The sequence below is a fragment of the Molossus molossus genome, unplaced genomic scaffold (genome assembly GCF_014108415.1).
Source record: "Molossus molossus isolate mMolMol1 unplaced genomic scaffold, mMolMol1.p scaffold_m16_p_6, whole genome shotgun sequence".
In the NCBI taxonomy this organism is placed as follows: domain Eukaryota; kingdom Metazoa; phylum Chordata; class Mammalia; order Chiroptera; family Molossidae; genus Molossus; species Molossus molossus.
The window spans coordinates 3,922,912-3,939,098 of NW_023425399.1; the positions used below are offsets into that span (position 1 = coordinate 3,922,912).

Sequence of the window (16,187 nt, forward strand, 5' to 3'; positions counted from 1 at the left end):
TGTTACAGAAGGGCCTTATTAAAATTTGAGTTGTAAATATTAAAACTGGAGAAATTCTTTGTTCTATAAACCTAGACTAGAGAAGAATTCAGCTGACTTGACTTTGGGTGAGAAATGATAAAACCCTTGATAATATTTTCAATATATGTATTTATTTTTTTATTCCTCACCCGAGGATATTTTTCTACTTGTTATCAGATAGAGTGGGAGGGAGGGAGGGAGAGAGAGGCAGAGAGAAACATTGGTGTGATAGAGCCACATCAACTGGTTGCCTCCTGCATGACCCAACCAGGGCCAGGGACGAACTGCAACCGAGGCAAGTGCCTGACGGGACCCAAACCCGCTACTCATTGGTCTGCGGGCTGACACTCTAACCGCTGAGCCAAACTGGCCGGGGCTCAAATAAGTATATTATTAATAAAAAGTATGCTTAAAAAACAAAATAAAGCATTGAAGACTACATACACCCAAGTATTTATTCACAATAAACTACTAATTTCACAAGTGAATGAATGAAGAAGGACCCCTATTCTATGAAAGCAACAGTAAATGTAACTAAGAAGAAACTGCTGGACACTAATTCATTTGCAGCCTCTCAAATTTAGGTTATTCTTTTTTGTTGCTAATAAGATACTTCTTGCTTTAACAGTTGCATTGTAGAAAGCAAATCAAATATTTTTGTCGACTTTGATGACATGTATAAAATATTTTTTAGAATAAAATGTAAAAGTTGAAATAACATATAATTGTTTTATAATTTAGAACATATAGAAATCAGTCTCTATAGAGAAGAATAAAATAAAGCCTTCTAAAGAAAATTAGAGTACAGCATTTGTTTTGACAAAAAATATAATGAAAAATTATTTTACCTCTATGAAATTGAGAATATATATATTTTTCCACAACAGTCTTCTACTACTGAAAAAGACCTGAGCATCTTCTTGAAATCACAAGATATACTCTGATATGTTCTCATATCCACCCTCCACATCTTAATTTGTTAGGCAAGTATACTCTGGGAAGATAATCTGATGACAGGGAGGTCAGAGCTTGAATCCCTGCCTTCAGCTTAGAGTCTGCCATCATCTCCACCTGTCAACAAAGGCAGACTGTCGTTATGCCAGAGCCTCTGCTACAGTTCAGTCGGCTCAACAAATTTGTAGATTCAGACTTGCTTTATACTCCAAAACCACGGGCAATAGTCTTTAGGGTCAGCGAGAATATTCTAGAGCTGCGAGAGCTAAGAATACCAGGGAACGACCCAGCGTGGATGCCTTCAGTAACCAGTCTGGGGTCTTTATAATTACTTTCTCTCCTTTTTCCTTCATAGACATAGACAACGGGTGCATACTATGATGAGGATATAGACCGGCTCCATCCAGGTGATCCTATCTATTAGCATTCATGATTCAATGTGTCAACAACCATGTACTACCAAACAACACCTGTCTTAGTTGTTGGTTACATAAATTTCAAGGATTTTTTAGTGAATAGCTGCTACTAAGGTAAAATGCAATAAAACATACAACACTCAAATTTCAACAAGAAGCATACTTCTTTTCTCCAAAATGGTTGGCAAGTAACATAAGGTCTCTTCAGAATACTGTCAAGTTTCATTTGGTCCCGTTTTGTCAATGGAATTAAAGTATCTTTAGGTATATTTAACCTGTAAAAAAATGAAAAAAATTAGTAAAACCAAAGTGTTCCTGTAACTTGAAGGTCACATATGCTTCATTCATATTTATTGTACTACTCCAAGAAACTCCGAAATCACAGATGAGAAAACGAGTCCGGTCCCACCTGTTAAGCCCAGAGTTTTGGGGATCTGGCAGGTCCTAGACCAACAAGTGATCAGGTCCCTAGTGGAAGTCTGTTCTAAGCTGTTGGTGTTTCACGTCGTGCTCACAGGACAATGACAGGAAGGCAGACGTGGGTCATGAAACACGTGACAAGAGCACTGCCAGCACTAATCTGCAGCGGGGCAGCCCCGGAGCTCCACTGTCTTGAAGCAGTGAGGCCCAACCTGTGTGGCCACAGCGCGATTCAGTGTGGGATTTTAGGTTCCACTGAGTACTTAATTCTTTGTATTCACTGAGGATTTTCTGGGCCATGGAAGTTAATCTATCAATTTTCACTTACGTGCACACACACACACACACACACACACACACACCTATCTAGTTCTAAATTTTAAACAAGTAAAATGTGCCCGGCCAGTGTGGCTCAGTGGATTGAGCATCGTCCCATAGACTGAGAGGTCCCAGTTCGATTCCCAGTCAGGACACATGCCGGGGTTATGGGCTTGATCCTCAGTGCAGAAGGCAGCCGACTGAAGTTTCGCTCTCTCATTGATGTTTCTCTCTCTCTTTCTCTAAAAAAAATCAATAAAGCCCTGGCTGGTTTGGCCCAGTGGTTAGAGTGTCGGCCCGTGGACCAGAGAGTTCCAGGTTCGGTTCCCGCTAAGGGCACTTACCTCGGTTGTAGTTTGGCCCTGGCCCTGGCTGGGGTCGTGTGAGTAGCAGCCAGTCGATGTGTCTCTCTTACATCAATATTTCTCTCTCTCTCTCTCTCTTCCCCCTCCTCTCCCTCCTGCTCTAAAAGATAAATGCAAAAAAAAAAATGTCCTCAGGTGAGGATAATATATATATTAAATCAATAAAAACATATTTAAAAAAAGTAAAATGTAATGTTATCTTGCTATGTGCTTTAAAGATAGGACATGAGAGGGCCAGGATTTATGGTGTAGACTCCTTTTCGAAGTCCCAAATCCTGGGTTTCCTGGGAGAGCTCCAGTCTCAAACAGTCTTCAGTGTCCCCATAATTACGACCACTTGCCAGCGGCAGCTCCTGGACAGGGTGACAATTTGATTGAAAGGGGGCCTAGAGGACTTCCCTTGAAGCCATGTTTGTGTAGCTACCACATTGGCTTTTTTTCTTTGATTGTACATTTATGTGGAATGGCTTTCGAGGGCACTAATGGAATTATGAGTTGCAGTGAGAGCTTCTCCCAGCCCTCCACCTTGATACTTACCAGATCGTGTGTCCTGACTGTGTGAGAAATGATATTCCTACAAACACATCACCCCTAAGGGATCTGGACCAGCCATAACACGAAACTGAACAGCACTTTAATTCATTAGAGTGTAAATATTCAAAGATCAAAAATTAAATGTTTTCTCTTGAGCCCTCATTTTGTAAGAAGTGATGACCACTCCAAACCTGTTTGTATTCCATATTTAGGAAACAGACACCAATTACCAAAGTTCATTCACTGCTTAAAGCAATCCAACATGTTTAAGTTCATTCTCCCTGGCCAAGTAAAGCAATAATAAAATATTTTTAAATGTCCCATTAGTGGAGATGAATATAAGTGATGTCCTATGCTGAGGGACAGGTGGGCTTTTACTCTCCAGGGAAAGCAAAACAATTAACCTATCCCGAGGGCAGGCAAAGTCTTGAAAGTGTGCATACCCTTTGACCCAGCTATCCTGGGAATTCATCCTATGGGACTAATTAAAGCTGCAGGCAAAGATTCAGTTACAAGAGGGTCCATCGAAGTGCGGTCTATCAGAACAGAGATTTGGAAGCTACCCAAATGTCTGACCTTGAGGGACTAGCTGAACAAACACTGGCACATCCATAATTTGAACACAGTAATATAAGACATTAAACTGAGGCTGTAGAAGAGAAATGTATTTATGGATACGGAAAAGCGATCTCATCATGTTGTGTGAGAAAAGGAGATGACAAAATAACACTAGAGTATGAACCCATTTTTGGAAAAGCTATAATCATGCACAGAAAATAATCTTCAAGGGTAAAGCTATTAATTAATCTATAGGTGATTTTTCTCATTATTTAATATATTTTTTATAATGAACATATATATTAGACTTGCCAAACTTTAGGTTCCCAAACTTTATGTAATCATAAAATGAGATGTTCGATGAAATTAAAATTTTAAATCTATGATAAAATTGATTCATATGTCAAAAGATGTTGTCAATGATTACCATTTAACTAGATCCAATGTCTTATGCTTTCTAAGTATAATAAATTTCAAAATATTTTAACAGTAAAGATAAAACAAATGTTTTCTAGCTAGCCGAAAGTTCAATAAACCAAATTCATTTAGGTATTTTAGTAGTTGAAACAGAAACGCTGATGAATTCGATCCATAACTACGTCATCCTGAGTCACAGTGAGCACTGTAAATAAAGAGCAGTAAGAGCTTTCCGCTGCGGTGACTTCTGAGCCTACTGTGACATATTACAGTGAGTCATCATCTTAAAGATCCCAGCGCTACTAACCCGTCTTACCTTCTAATATCCGAAGGGAGGAGACCCAGCCATCTAACAGCTGGGACTGTGAGGTTATGGGCTTCAAAAGACATAGACTGAAATAAAGAGCAGAAGCGCATCAGGCTGAACTGCAGAGAACTGGGACACTTGTTTTTGCAGCCAAATTGTTTACTTATTATAATAAGTGCTAAAGGCTTCACAGCCCCAGAGCCCACAGAATTAAGAAAATCTCTAAGAGCTTCAGGACTTCCAGTGAAGGTTTTCAAACTGCCCTGTAGTATTTCTGGATCCATCTTCTATAGAGTAAAACTACAAAGGGACCCCTCTGACCTGCACTTATTACTGTATTACTGTGATTCCATATTTCAACGCCTTGCTTCATTGTCCTTTTCATCTGCTCTAAATATAGACATCAGGGACACTCAGGGAGTGAATCCGTGGCTCCCAAACTTGACCATTTGTCAAAACCACTGGGAGGGGCCACCCCTAGAGAGTCAGATTCAATAGGTCTGGAGGGGGCTGGGATTTGCATTTCTAACAAGCTCCCAGGTGACACTGATGCTGCTGGTGTATGGCAGTTGCAGACTCGAGTGATGAAATTGGTCGTTAAGTAGGAGAAAAGGGAACTGGCCAAGTCAGAATTCAAGGTTACATACGATGTTCAGAGTATGTTTGGTGATCAGACACTGTTGATAACCCTGAGGTCCAAGGCCAGCAGAGTGGAAGATAGTAATGCCTCTTGCCCACAGCTAATCCCACTCTGTCATCTGTGGTCACATGGTCATGCTGGAAGCTGGAATCACAGCCACAGAAACAGAGGGGCCCCAGACTAGGACACTAGCTTCCCTGGTACCTTTTGAGGCCCTCCACTTACTAGTGCAGAAATAACCCCAATGAATAGAAAATACCTCATAGTGGAAAAATAAACATACTTTACAATACTTACCATAGATCCATACTTATAAATGCACATTATTTCTATGCCTGTTAAAAGAGTTAACTTTAAAATTAGTGTATATTATGCTTCTTGTATACACAGTTCTTATATATTATACTCTCAAATTATTTCTAACATCTGCAAATTTTATTTCTGTGGACATTAATGATGAAAGATGTATGGCTCAGTTTAATATGGCTAAAATAGCAATAAATTGCCTCAAATGATAACAGTCATCAATTTTTATCTAATAGTCTATTCTTTTAAAATATCTATGGAAGTTTCTAAGAGCAGAAAAACACAAAACGTCAAATATGATTTAATTATGATTGTTTCAAATACAAATGATAAATTACCGTGTGGATCAGCATCTACGAGAGTGAAAATGGGGATGTGAAACGTATCCCACAGCTTCTTAACGAGCAGCCTGGTGTTCAGATCAGGCACTCCCTTCCCCTAAAAGAAAGATTGAAATTATGCATTTTAATTCCCGTAGAATGAAACTGATAAAATGATATCCTTATCTCATTAATAATGTAAAAGCTAGATTCCCTCACCTTACATTTCAGGTGGTGAGAGACTGGTGTTGACTGAAAAAATGCACAAGGTGTACAACAGGGTGAAAAAGCCCACATATATATACTTATACCTTTGACTCAGTTCTGGGAAATATTTCAGCAGAAACAAGAATAAAAACGCCTACATACATAAAGATGTTCGCTGCAGTGTTATTTAAAATGACAGAAACTATAACTAACCAAAACCTCTCACAAGAGACAGAGGCAGCACCGCCTCGTGGAGACACGCCAGGCCCAGCTGGGGGCCAGGTGGTCTGGGCTGGCGGCTCGGCTCTGCACTTAGTAGCATGAACCGGAATGAGTCCTGAAGCCGGCAGTTTAGGGCTCGGTAACACCTTATGAAGTTATTACAGGAACTAAATTACTCAGTAACCATAGAGCCCTTAGAAGAGAACCTGGTTCAAATTTAGGATTTAATAAACCTAAGTGGTGGAATAATATTATGAAGTCATTAAAAACAATATGTAGAAGAGTAACTTGCTAAGCACTGAAAGAGTGTTAAGAGAGACAAGCAGAAAGCAAAGGGGGCAGAGAAGGAAGCAAGGAGAGGTTAAGGACGAGCTTCCCTCACAGCCTTGAGTGTGAATTCCCTCTCTGCCGATCATCAGCGGGGACACTGGGCCAGTTTCTTAGCCTTGTTGGGCTGTGGCTTATTTATAAACCCGGGATAGATAAGCCTGCCACACAGAGTTATGGGCCGTAGCAGTGTGGAGCGGGACTGTCCACTTGTGGGTGTTTCCTGGGAGTGAGAACCGCACTTACCAATGGACATCATGGCAGCACCAGTGCGTAGACGCAAGGACTAGCGGGCAGCAGACAAGAAGAAAGACAAGGTGGAAAAAGAGAATCGTGTGTGATTTTTCCCTCTTTAAATGTGTTCTCCGAGCACTGTTACATCTCTTCTTCACCCAGACGCGACAGAGCTGTGCTCTGCGTGCATCTCCTGAGTGGCAGAACCAGGTGTGATTCGATCACCAAGGGCTGAACGGAGATCCCGGCCACTGCAGCTTTCTCTGCAGAGGATGGGCTTCCGGTCAGCCCAGCAAGGTGTGAAAGGGGAGAGGACTGGACCCAGAGTGAGCCACAGAACACCCAAGAGATCACTCCAGGGGTTCAAATGCAACCTCTATGGCTTATGAGATCTCAGTCTGCATTTTCCATCTCTACCTCCAACAAGGTGCCACTAGGATTCCCTGCTATTGTCTCATGTTTCTAAAACAACACTCAAATGTTTCTTCCACAAAGAACTGAGCCTTCCTGCCACTTGTCCTGTAGCTGTCCACTGATAATGTGGGTACCATATATCACATCAGGGTCATTTTGAATCATCCCTCCTATCTCGTGGTCACCAAGTCCTTCTGAATTGGCCTTGGAAATGCCCTGTGTCTCCGTCCTATCTCCTTAACCATGCCGCTTCCCTCCTCACACCTGACACCTCCTGACCGGCCCCGACGCCGGCGCTCTCCCTCTCCGTCGTTGATGACGCGGCCACACCAACCCTCCTCATTTCCTTTCTCACCCATCCCAGACCCAGACCGTCTGTTTGGATGCCACTAAGTCAGGCTGCTTCCTTAGGCATGGCCAGGCCTTCCAAGACTCCCTACAGCTGCCCGTCATCCTGCTTCCTCTGCTGGGCAGCTCTCCTCGCTGCTTCCACAAACACAGCTCGAGCACATCGCAGTTACCGTTAACCTAATGAACCAGAATGACTTCAAGTGGACGAGCTTTTCCCTTTATACACCTAGGGTTTTAGAAAGACTGTAAAAGTAGAAGAAAGCCAGGACCAGGGAGGGGAACCTGGCCCACTCTGCCATTCTGTCATCATTCCACCTGCCCACACCCCAAGCTTCCTTGACTTCCGCCTCTTTCCCTCCTACTCCAGCCCGTGTCACCTGTCACTCCAGTTTCCCTCCTACTCCAGCCTGTGTCACCTGTCACTCCAGTTTCCCTCCTACTCCAGCCCGTGTCACCTGTCACTCCAGTTTTATGAACTCCTCCCACATTGCCCTGTAGCAGGAAGCATACTCCCTCTGCTAACGGATGCCAGTGTGTGTTCCCTCAATGTATTCTGTGTTCTCTGCTGTTCTGTAAACACTTATGCTTTTTCAAAGCAGGTTCCTTTTGACTGACTTGATGAAATTACCTGGTCCACAAACCTGTGAGGAAAACAAGGAATAGCTCTTGTCCATTCAACCCTGCCCCAAGCTCCGCTGTTACCACATAATAGCTGAGACAAGTAGCCCCTGCGAGGGTGGTATGAGGGTGACTCCCTGCGGTATTAGACAATTGCTGATATTTACAAATCAGGACCATCACTTGATTTCAGTCAGATTTGAGGATGTTTTAAATAGACGCCTTGGAAATTCTTGTTCCATGACCCCAAAGGATGCCTCATATTGACAAGAGAAAGCTGTGTAGATGACATCATAAACCCCTCCTACCAATCACCGAAGTACTATGTTAGTCTTGGAACTGTAGTAAAGGTGGATGATATACCGTAACCATGATGCATGGAGACATTTTGTTGCAGAAGTTGTCATCTAGCAGTCGCTGAAATGTCGCATCTTTTTCTACAATTAATAGAAATTTTGCATCTGTAATTAAATCTGTGAAGTTAAGGCAGACAAATTAAAGCAAGAGTATTTTAATTTAACCACCAACCAAATAGTGGTGCCCTATAGGTCAATTCAAAAGCAGCTATAGATATAGTGTTTTCATTTTTATCTTGAAATATGTAGCAGATATTTATTGATATATGCCATTATCTGTCTTTTCTACTAAATGGTGAACTCCTAAAAGAATCCTCCAGAAAGGACCACGAATGTTCATCTTCACCACTATAGGGTCTCGCTTGTTGGTTACTCATCAGAAAGCTTTATCAAAGCAACGAATAAATGTTCTAGAAGTTTAATAGTTTTCCCATTCAAAGGATACTCCGAATTCCTTGAATGTTAGATGGCACAGCAACAGCCTAAGTTAACAAAACAAGACAGTTTTTATTTTAGATTTAAAAATATATATAACTGTATTTTAAAACTTTTGGCAAAAATCCTGTATTTTCATTAAAAATATATATACCTGTCATCAGAGGTTTATGCCTCAGTTAATAAAATAGGGAACAGATTTATTCTTCAGTAAGAAAACAGACACATGACCCAAACTACTTCCCAGCAGGTGAGAAGTTCTTGGAAGCTTTGCAGATATGTGGCGTAAAGAGCAGAAATGGACGAATGGAAGACTTCCTTATGCAGGATCTCATAGGCATCACCTGCTTCCTGTCCAAGCTGGTAAGTGGTCCCTTTTCAAACCACTGTGCTAGCTTAGAACTGTGGGTCTTCTATGTTCCAAAGCCGAGCAAAATAGTTTAGGTTTAGACATATTAATTTCAGAACCAGAAAATTTTATGAAAATTACCTAAATAACCATGCTAAAAGGGTCAAGCCAGCCCTGGCCAGTTTGGTTCAGCAGTTAGTGTTGGCCTGCGATCCAAAGAGACCCGGGTTCGGTTCCCGCAAGGGCACATACCTTGGCTGCAGTTTGTCCCCGGCCCCATTTGGGGTCATGTGGGTGGCAATCACTGGATGTGTCTCTCTCACATCGATGTTTCTCTCTCTCTCTCTCTCCCTCCCTCCCTCCGACTCTATCTGAACAAAAACTGGGAAAATGTCCTCGGGTGAGGATAAAAATAATAATAAAATAAAAAATAAATAAAACTTTTAAAAGTGTCAAGCCACTCTCTACTTGTAAACAACAGTCCATTTTTAAAAGAAATGTGTACATTTATTTCGATGACATTTGACAAATGGCATATTTTAAAACTGTACCTATTCATCCTTCAGTTTTTTTTTCTTTAGAGAGAGAAAGAGAGATAAAATATCAATGTGAGAGTCATACATTGGTTGGTTGCCTCCTGCATGCCCCCCACCTGGAATTGAGCCTGAAACCCGGGCATGTGCCCTCACCAGGAATGGAACTGGGACCTCTCAGTCTATGGGGTGACGCTCAGTCCACTGAGCCACATTGGCTGAGCTCATCCTTCAGTTTTATTTTAAAATCTCAAGCTCTAAACTATATTATAAGCAGGAAATAAAATACATTTCTAAAACAAGGGATCTGAAAGAGTTAAAGTATGTGAAAACATGAATAATACTTACTGTTGCGCAGCTACAATTCACTTTGGTGCCGTCTTCCTCGATATACCTTAAATTGCCAGCAAGCAAACCTTTTGATGTAGATAACTAAAAAAAAAAAAATATATATATATATATATATATATATGTATGTATATATATGTGTGTGTGTGTGTACACACATATATATACATATATTTGAAAACTTTTTCATGAATATATTTTATGCTGAAAAGTCATTCCTCATGTACAACTGCTAAAATATATGTATTTTAGCTCACTGTAATTTAAGAAATGAAGGAGAAAATTTGTAGGAGTATTTAGGAATAAAAAATATTTGCTGCCCTGGCCAGTTTGGCTCAGTGGTTGAACGTCGGCCTGCGGACCAGAGAGTCCCGGGTTTGGTTCCCGCTAGGGGAGTATACTACACACAAAAAAAACATTTGCTAGTTGATCTATTTTGATTCATTCATCCAAGGGAAGATATTAAGAATTGATACTTAAATTTACAGTGAGAAAAATGTAGTATCAACATTTATCAAAAGGCACAGATCACATTTATTCATTGATTACAATTCTTATACAAACATTTTGTCTTAAAATAAGATGTTTTATATTAAATGCTACTTACTATATGTAAACACCTCCTTGGCATTTTTAACATACAGGAAATGTCATTGATAATGTTGTCCACAACAGTCTGGTTACCAAAGAGTTGGCTATCAGTGTAATAAATGTCTCTATGAAAATTAAAAAATATATATATTTTTAATTAACCATATTCTCTTTGAATATGATAACTATTGGAGTATTATTTGAAGAAAGCTTTAACTGGATGAAACAGACATATAAACAAAGTAACCTATTACCCATAGTCTTGATTGGTGTAACTTTTCAAAACATAGAATGAAAGTCAATCTAACCAAATCTCACATTGTATTTTAAAGAAAATTTACTAGAACAATATATTTACCTTTTGGTTGCATAAGTGTTGCTCTGCACTAATTTATAAATCATGGACAATATTTTAAGAATTAGAGCTGGAAAATAAGATGCAATAAACAAGTTACTCATCATTTCTCTAATTCAAAACATTTAACTGTCCCATTACTTTCTATAACATTACAAAAATTATCTTTCCAAAACAGAAGTGTTAAGTACAGAATATAACTGTCCGAGGAATCAGATAAAATTAATTGCTCAATGAACAGCAAAACTCAGAGAATACTTTTTCACTGACTCATGTACCTTGAAATTTTATTTTGGAATTACAATTTACTTCCATGGTTAATGACCATGCAAAATTCTATAAATTTATTTCAAGTACAAGCGTGATCTATTAAAGAACAAGTAAAATTACTTAATGAGGAATAATGAAAACCCAAAAGGTAACCAAATCCACTTAATCCTAAAAGCAGAAAAAGATTAATTTACCAAAATTTTTAATTGATTTTGATGAATCACTTTTGATTTTTCTTGTGGTACAATGAGATACCATCTGAAGACCCACAGAATCTTCAAACCTGTCATTTGTTTAAGGCAAGGGAATAAAACAAAAAAAAATTAATTTCTGAATACCAAACAGTATACATTTAATGGCCTCTTCTGCATATCATTTAAATCCACATTTATTTATAACGTAAGTACTAAAGCTTTAGGATAATTTCAGTTACACATTTAGATAATTCTAGGTGATAATTGGGTAATTAGTGTTATGACATATAGAGATACTAAAACAAAATGTTTAAAATAAATGAGTTATAGACCTTTTATTATTATGTGTGTGTATATCTGTGCATTTCTTTCCTGGGAAGACATTTAGTGTATGTGAACTATTTTCAAATACTTCACAATTTTTTAGCATTTTGCTCATTTTAACAATTTACTCATTTAATAACTTTACTCAATTTAATAGGTTTTGAAGTATTTAATTTCTGATTTACCTCCAAAGTTACATTAAATAAAATCATTTATATTAGGTTGTTAAACTGAACTACCAAGCCTTTCCTAAAGGGGGCAGAAGGCACCAGGCAAATAGGCCAGTTGTTAGCGGCTTCAAGACTTATCCATCTTGCAAAATGTGATGCAGAAGGTTACATTTTGTATTATTTATATTGATCATAAAATAACATTTAGTAGACTATTGTTTTATCATCTATATCAGTTTTTTTTTATTCACAGATGACATGCTCTTCAAATATATTAGTAAATCTGGCCCAATTAACATCATGATGTTCTCAGATTCTTCTTGAGAAATTTTCAACAGTGAGAAGTTCAACAAAACATAAGAAACTCAAGCCTAAATATATGTTTAAAAAAAACAAACACTAATACTTAGTGACTCTAAGACTCAAAATTACTTTTATTCTGTTTCTATAACTCTCACTGAGAACTATTTTTGTAGTGTTTGTCATTATTTAGTGGAAAGATTCCACAGGCTGAGGATCTCAGGGAAAACTAGGAACCGAGGCTCCAGGACTTTGATAAAGCAGTTTGCTGATTTCACCCTCTGAGATACATGCCTGAGCAGGGGAGGGTCTGTTAGAAGAAGGAGCCTTTGGCGTGTGCTCTATGTTCAGGACACCTTTATTTTGGTCTCCATATCAGGACTGGTTGTAGGTCCCCTGAACAAGTGATTTGCTTTCTCAGTGTAGCTGAGAATTTCCCCCTCTGAGTGTTGGAAAGCTTAGATCTAAGTCAGTAGCCTATTTTTAGTAGGACTGTAAGACTTTATCATAGGCTCTTGGAATTGTAACCTCTTTCACAGCTCCATTCTTTCTTCCTAGCATTGTTTTCCTTTTGCCTTATCTTTCACGCCTACTTCTAGTTTATATAACCTGCCTATGTATGTATTTTGTAAACTTCCTTAAATCCTTTTGGCAGGGTAAAAGCAATATAAAAATGAAATCCAACTAGAACTCTAACTTGAACAAATTCAGATAGTGACATAGATACTGCATTTAAACATTTAAAAATGCAAAACTGCCCACTTTATATTTTCCCAGCGTGTTCTGTTGTCTATTGTGAACGCAGGTGCTTCATGTCTTGCCAAGCTTGTGATTATGTCTTGGATAATATTTTCTATAGATGCAAGAACCTCAGAACTGAAACAATAAACACACTATGATTACATCTTGATTATAAATTAGGCCTTTACAATGTGTAACATTTCCCCAGAGCAACACTGCAATAACTTTTTGTTTCATTGGTTGTTTTTTAAGACTAGGTAATCCATGTCAAGAATGGTATCTCTTGCCCTGGCTGGTTGCTCAGTGGTTAGAGCACCGTCTTATGGACCAAAGAGTTGTGGGTTCAATTCCAGTCAATGGCATGTACCTGGGTGTGGTTCAGTCCCTGGCCCTGGTCAGGTTGTGTGAGAGGCAACCAATCGATGTCTCTCTCTTACATTGATGTTTCTCTTTCTCTCTCCCTCTCCCTCCCACTCCATGTGAAAATGCGAAAATATCCTTGAGTGAGAATTTAAAAAAAGAAAAAGAAAAAGAATGGTATCTCCCACTAAACTCTGACATCAGTGCTCCATTAAAACAACAACAGTATTTATCATGGTTACTTAAGAGAAATTTCATTTGCTTGTAATTTTATTTTTCAAACTATTACCCATTGAAGTAATATCTCCCTTTAGATTAATGACTAGACAATACAATTTACAAATATGATTTAATCTACTTTTCATATTAACGTACTTAAAATACAAACTCATTGGCTTGAAATACTACTGTTTCAATTAAAAATGAAGTCATACTGGCTCCGAATTTCATTTTTCCCCAAACTGCAATGCAAAAGTATTTCAAAAGAAACACTTCTTTTTGGAGCATATTTCCCTAATTGATCTCATGCCTTAAATCAGCCCTTTTGAATTTTAGTGATACAAAAAAAAAAAAAAAGAAAAGAAAAGAAAGTTTTAATCACTACCATGAAAAGACTTGGCAACTATTACACCACTTTTCAGCAAACTATTAAGACTTAGGCCAGTTTTCTGTCAGCTGACTTTTAATTTCACACGCCATCAGCTTCAAAAAATGCTGTTCAGTTATAAACACCGTTAGCATATTGCCTGGGATGGAAAAATCACATCTAGCCAATGGGCAAAATGTAGATCCCTCTCCTTTGCACAGGAACTCGCTTTCTTCAGAAAAACGTGTCAGAAAATAAATTTCAAAGCATGTCCTATTTTCCAACAACAACAACAGGTAAAATCGGGCTCCCATAGCTCATGCATTTCTCTTTTCTTTTTTTCTTTTTTCAGTTTGAAAAAATAGTTGCCGGACAATGCTGTGCCCAACTCTGAGATGCAATCAGATGACTTTACATCTGAGACCGTAGACCAGGGGCTTCCGCGCGTCCTCGTAACTTCTCCCTCAAACTAAATCTTCATGTAAAACCTGGTTGGCTTGTGGGTCTTCCTCTGAGAGTTGGTTTGGCTTCAAAATGAAAGACAGTCATTGGCTGAGGCTGCAAGACGCTGCCGATACCCCAGGAAGCAGACCCAGGAGCAGAAGGAGGGTCGGGAGCAGGGGCTGGCACCAGCCGGTCTTCTGCAGGCAGTTCCCCGCGGGGCGGCAGCAGAGTCGCCGGCAGCGAAGTCAGCGCCACCCTCGGAGCTCTGTTGACATCCCGGGAACCGTGACACTGGGGCCTGTCTTCACGTCCACGTCGAGAGATCTGTCGTCTTATCATAAACCACTGAAAACGTGCCGACTTCCTTGTTCATTTTGAGAAAACACACTTATTCAGTGAGAACTCACATTCACTTTCTCTTAAAAAAAAAAAAAATCCCGGAAACTCAAGTTAACATTTTTATATATATAAAAAATTATATGTATATACACACACACATATACTATATATATAATATGTATGTGTATATATGTATATTTATTTATCTATTTTACTTAACTCTGCCCCAGACTCCCTGACCGGGCGGCCCGCAGGCCCCGCCCCCGCCCCGCCCTGCGAGGGGGGCGCCCGGGGATTCCAGGGAGGAACGTTCTAGAAGGCACCGAGGGGCCACCAGGCGCCGTGAAGGTCAACAGGGAGTAAAAGCAGGGCCGGGAAGGAGCGCTAAGGACGGCGCCTTCTCGGGGTTCAGGGCTGGTGGGCCCACGGGGCCCGTCCAGTGGCCCCAACACCTGGGCGGAAGCCTTCGGCCCCTGACCGGTCAAGACCGGAGGGTGCAACCGGCCGTGGCCCCGCAGGACCCCCCGAGCCCCGGCCGTGGCCCCGCAGGACCCCCCGAGCCCCGGACGTGGCCCCGCAGGACCCCCCGAGCCCCGGACGTGGCCCCGCAGGACCCCCCGAGCCCCGGCCTTAGCCCCGCAGGACCCCCCGAGCCCCGGCCGTGACCCCGCAGGGTCCCCCCGAGCCCCGGCCGTGGCCCCGCAGGGTCCCCCCAGCCCCGGCCGTGGCCCCGCAGGGTCCCCCCAGCCCCGGCCGTGGCCCCGCAGGGTCCCCCCGAGCCCCGGCCGTGGCCCCGCAGGGTCCCCCCGAGCCCCGGCCGTGGCCCCGCAGGGTCCCCCCGAGCCCCGGCCGTGGCCCCGCAGGACCCCCCGAGCCCCGGCCGTGGCCCCGCAGGGTCCCCCCGAGCCCCGGCCGGGGCCCCGCAGGGTCCCCCCGAGCCCCGGCCGTGGCCCCGCAGGGTCCCCCCGAGCCCCGGCCGTGGCCCCGCAGGGTCCCCCCGAGCCCCGGCCGTGGCCCCGCAGGGCCCCCCGAGCCCCGCCAGGCGCGGGACCCCCGCTTTCCACCTGCGCCGCCCGCGGCCGGTACCTAGAGGCCGGGTGCGAGCCCCGCGCGGGCTCCCCGCCGCCTCTCCTCAGGGCGGCCAGCAGGGCGGCCCTGTGCTGGTCCAGCACCTCGAAGAACGAGGCCTCGGGCCCCATGGGCGCAAAGGCCATGACGACGGCCGGCAGCCAGGAGCCCCGGGCGCAGGACCCCAGCTCGGCCCCCCAGGCTCTCCCTGCCGTTCGTGTTCGCGGGGCGCGTGCTCGCCGGCGGCTTTTCCCGCGCTTCCCGCGCCGGGCCTCCCTCTTGCGCAGGCGCACCCCAGCCACCCCAGGGGGCCGTGCAGACGCATGCGCAGAGCATCTCCCTTGAGGGGCGTGCGCAGGCGCAGGCAGGGCCTTGTCAGACCTGGTCGCCCCTGAGGGACACAGCGCTGGGTTCTTCCTGGAGCGCGGTCTAAGCAAGGGGACCCGCAGGGTATGCTTGGGATCTTGGGCCTAGA

The 16,187-nt window shown here is 42.4% G+C and overlaps 1 protein-coding gene across 2 annotated transcripts; it reads right to left on the reverse strand.

Moving 5' to 3' along the window:
* Nucleotides 1–972: 972 nt before the first annotated feature.
* On the reverse strand, nucleotides 973–15,858 carry SPO11 (SPO11 initiator of meiotic double stranded breaks). Of its 2 annotated transcripts, XM_036245692.1 has the most exons (13): nucleotides 15,731–15,858; nucleotides 12,937–13,050; nucleotides 11,381–11,469; nucleotides 10,920–10,986; nucleotides 10,578–10,686; nucleotides 9,971–10,054; nucleotides 8,751–8,787; nucleotides 8,313–8,422; nucleotides 5,595–5,694; nucleotides 5,248–5,285; nucleotides 4,320–4,396; nucleotides 1,555–1,666; nucleotides 973–1,092 (listed from the first exon to the last, which is right to left on the reverse strand). In XM_036245692.1, the coding sequence occupies exons 1-13, from the start codon at nucleotides 15,856–15,858 to the stop codon at nucleotides 973–975; spliced, it is 1,185 nt and encodes a 394-aa protein (XP_036101585.1). The 2 variants fall into 2 exon arrangements, with proteins under 2 accessions (XP_036101585.1, XP_036101586.1); XM_036245693.1 differs by lacking the exon at nucleotides 12,937–13,050.
* Nucleotides 15,859–16,187: the final 329 nt, after the last annotated feature.

Bases quoted from the DNA above. Each gene is read 5' to 3' on its own strand.
- SPO11 (XM_036245692.1), bottom strand. From the start codon at position 15,858: ATGGCCTTTGCGCCCATGGGGCCCGAGGCCTCGTTCTTCGAGGTGCTG. The intron at 13,051-15,730 runs GTACCGGCCGCG...TTATTGTTTCAG, and splicing joins GGCTCGCACCCGGCCTCTAG to TTCTGAGGTTCTTGCATCTA. The intron at 1,093-1,554 runs GTATGCTTCTTG...CTTTGTTGACAG, and splicing joins AACCATTTTGGAGAAAAGAA to GTGGAGATGATGGCAGACTC.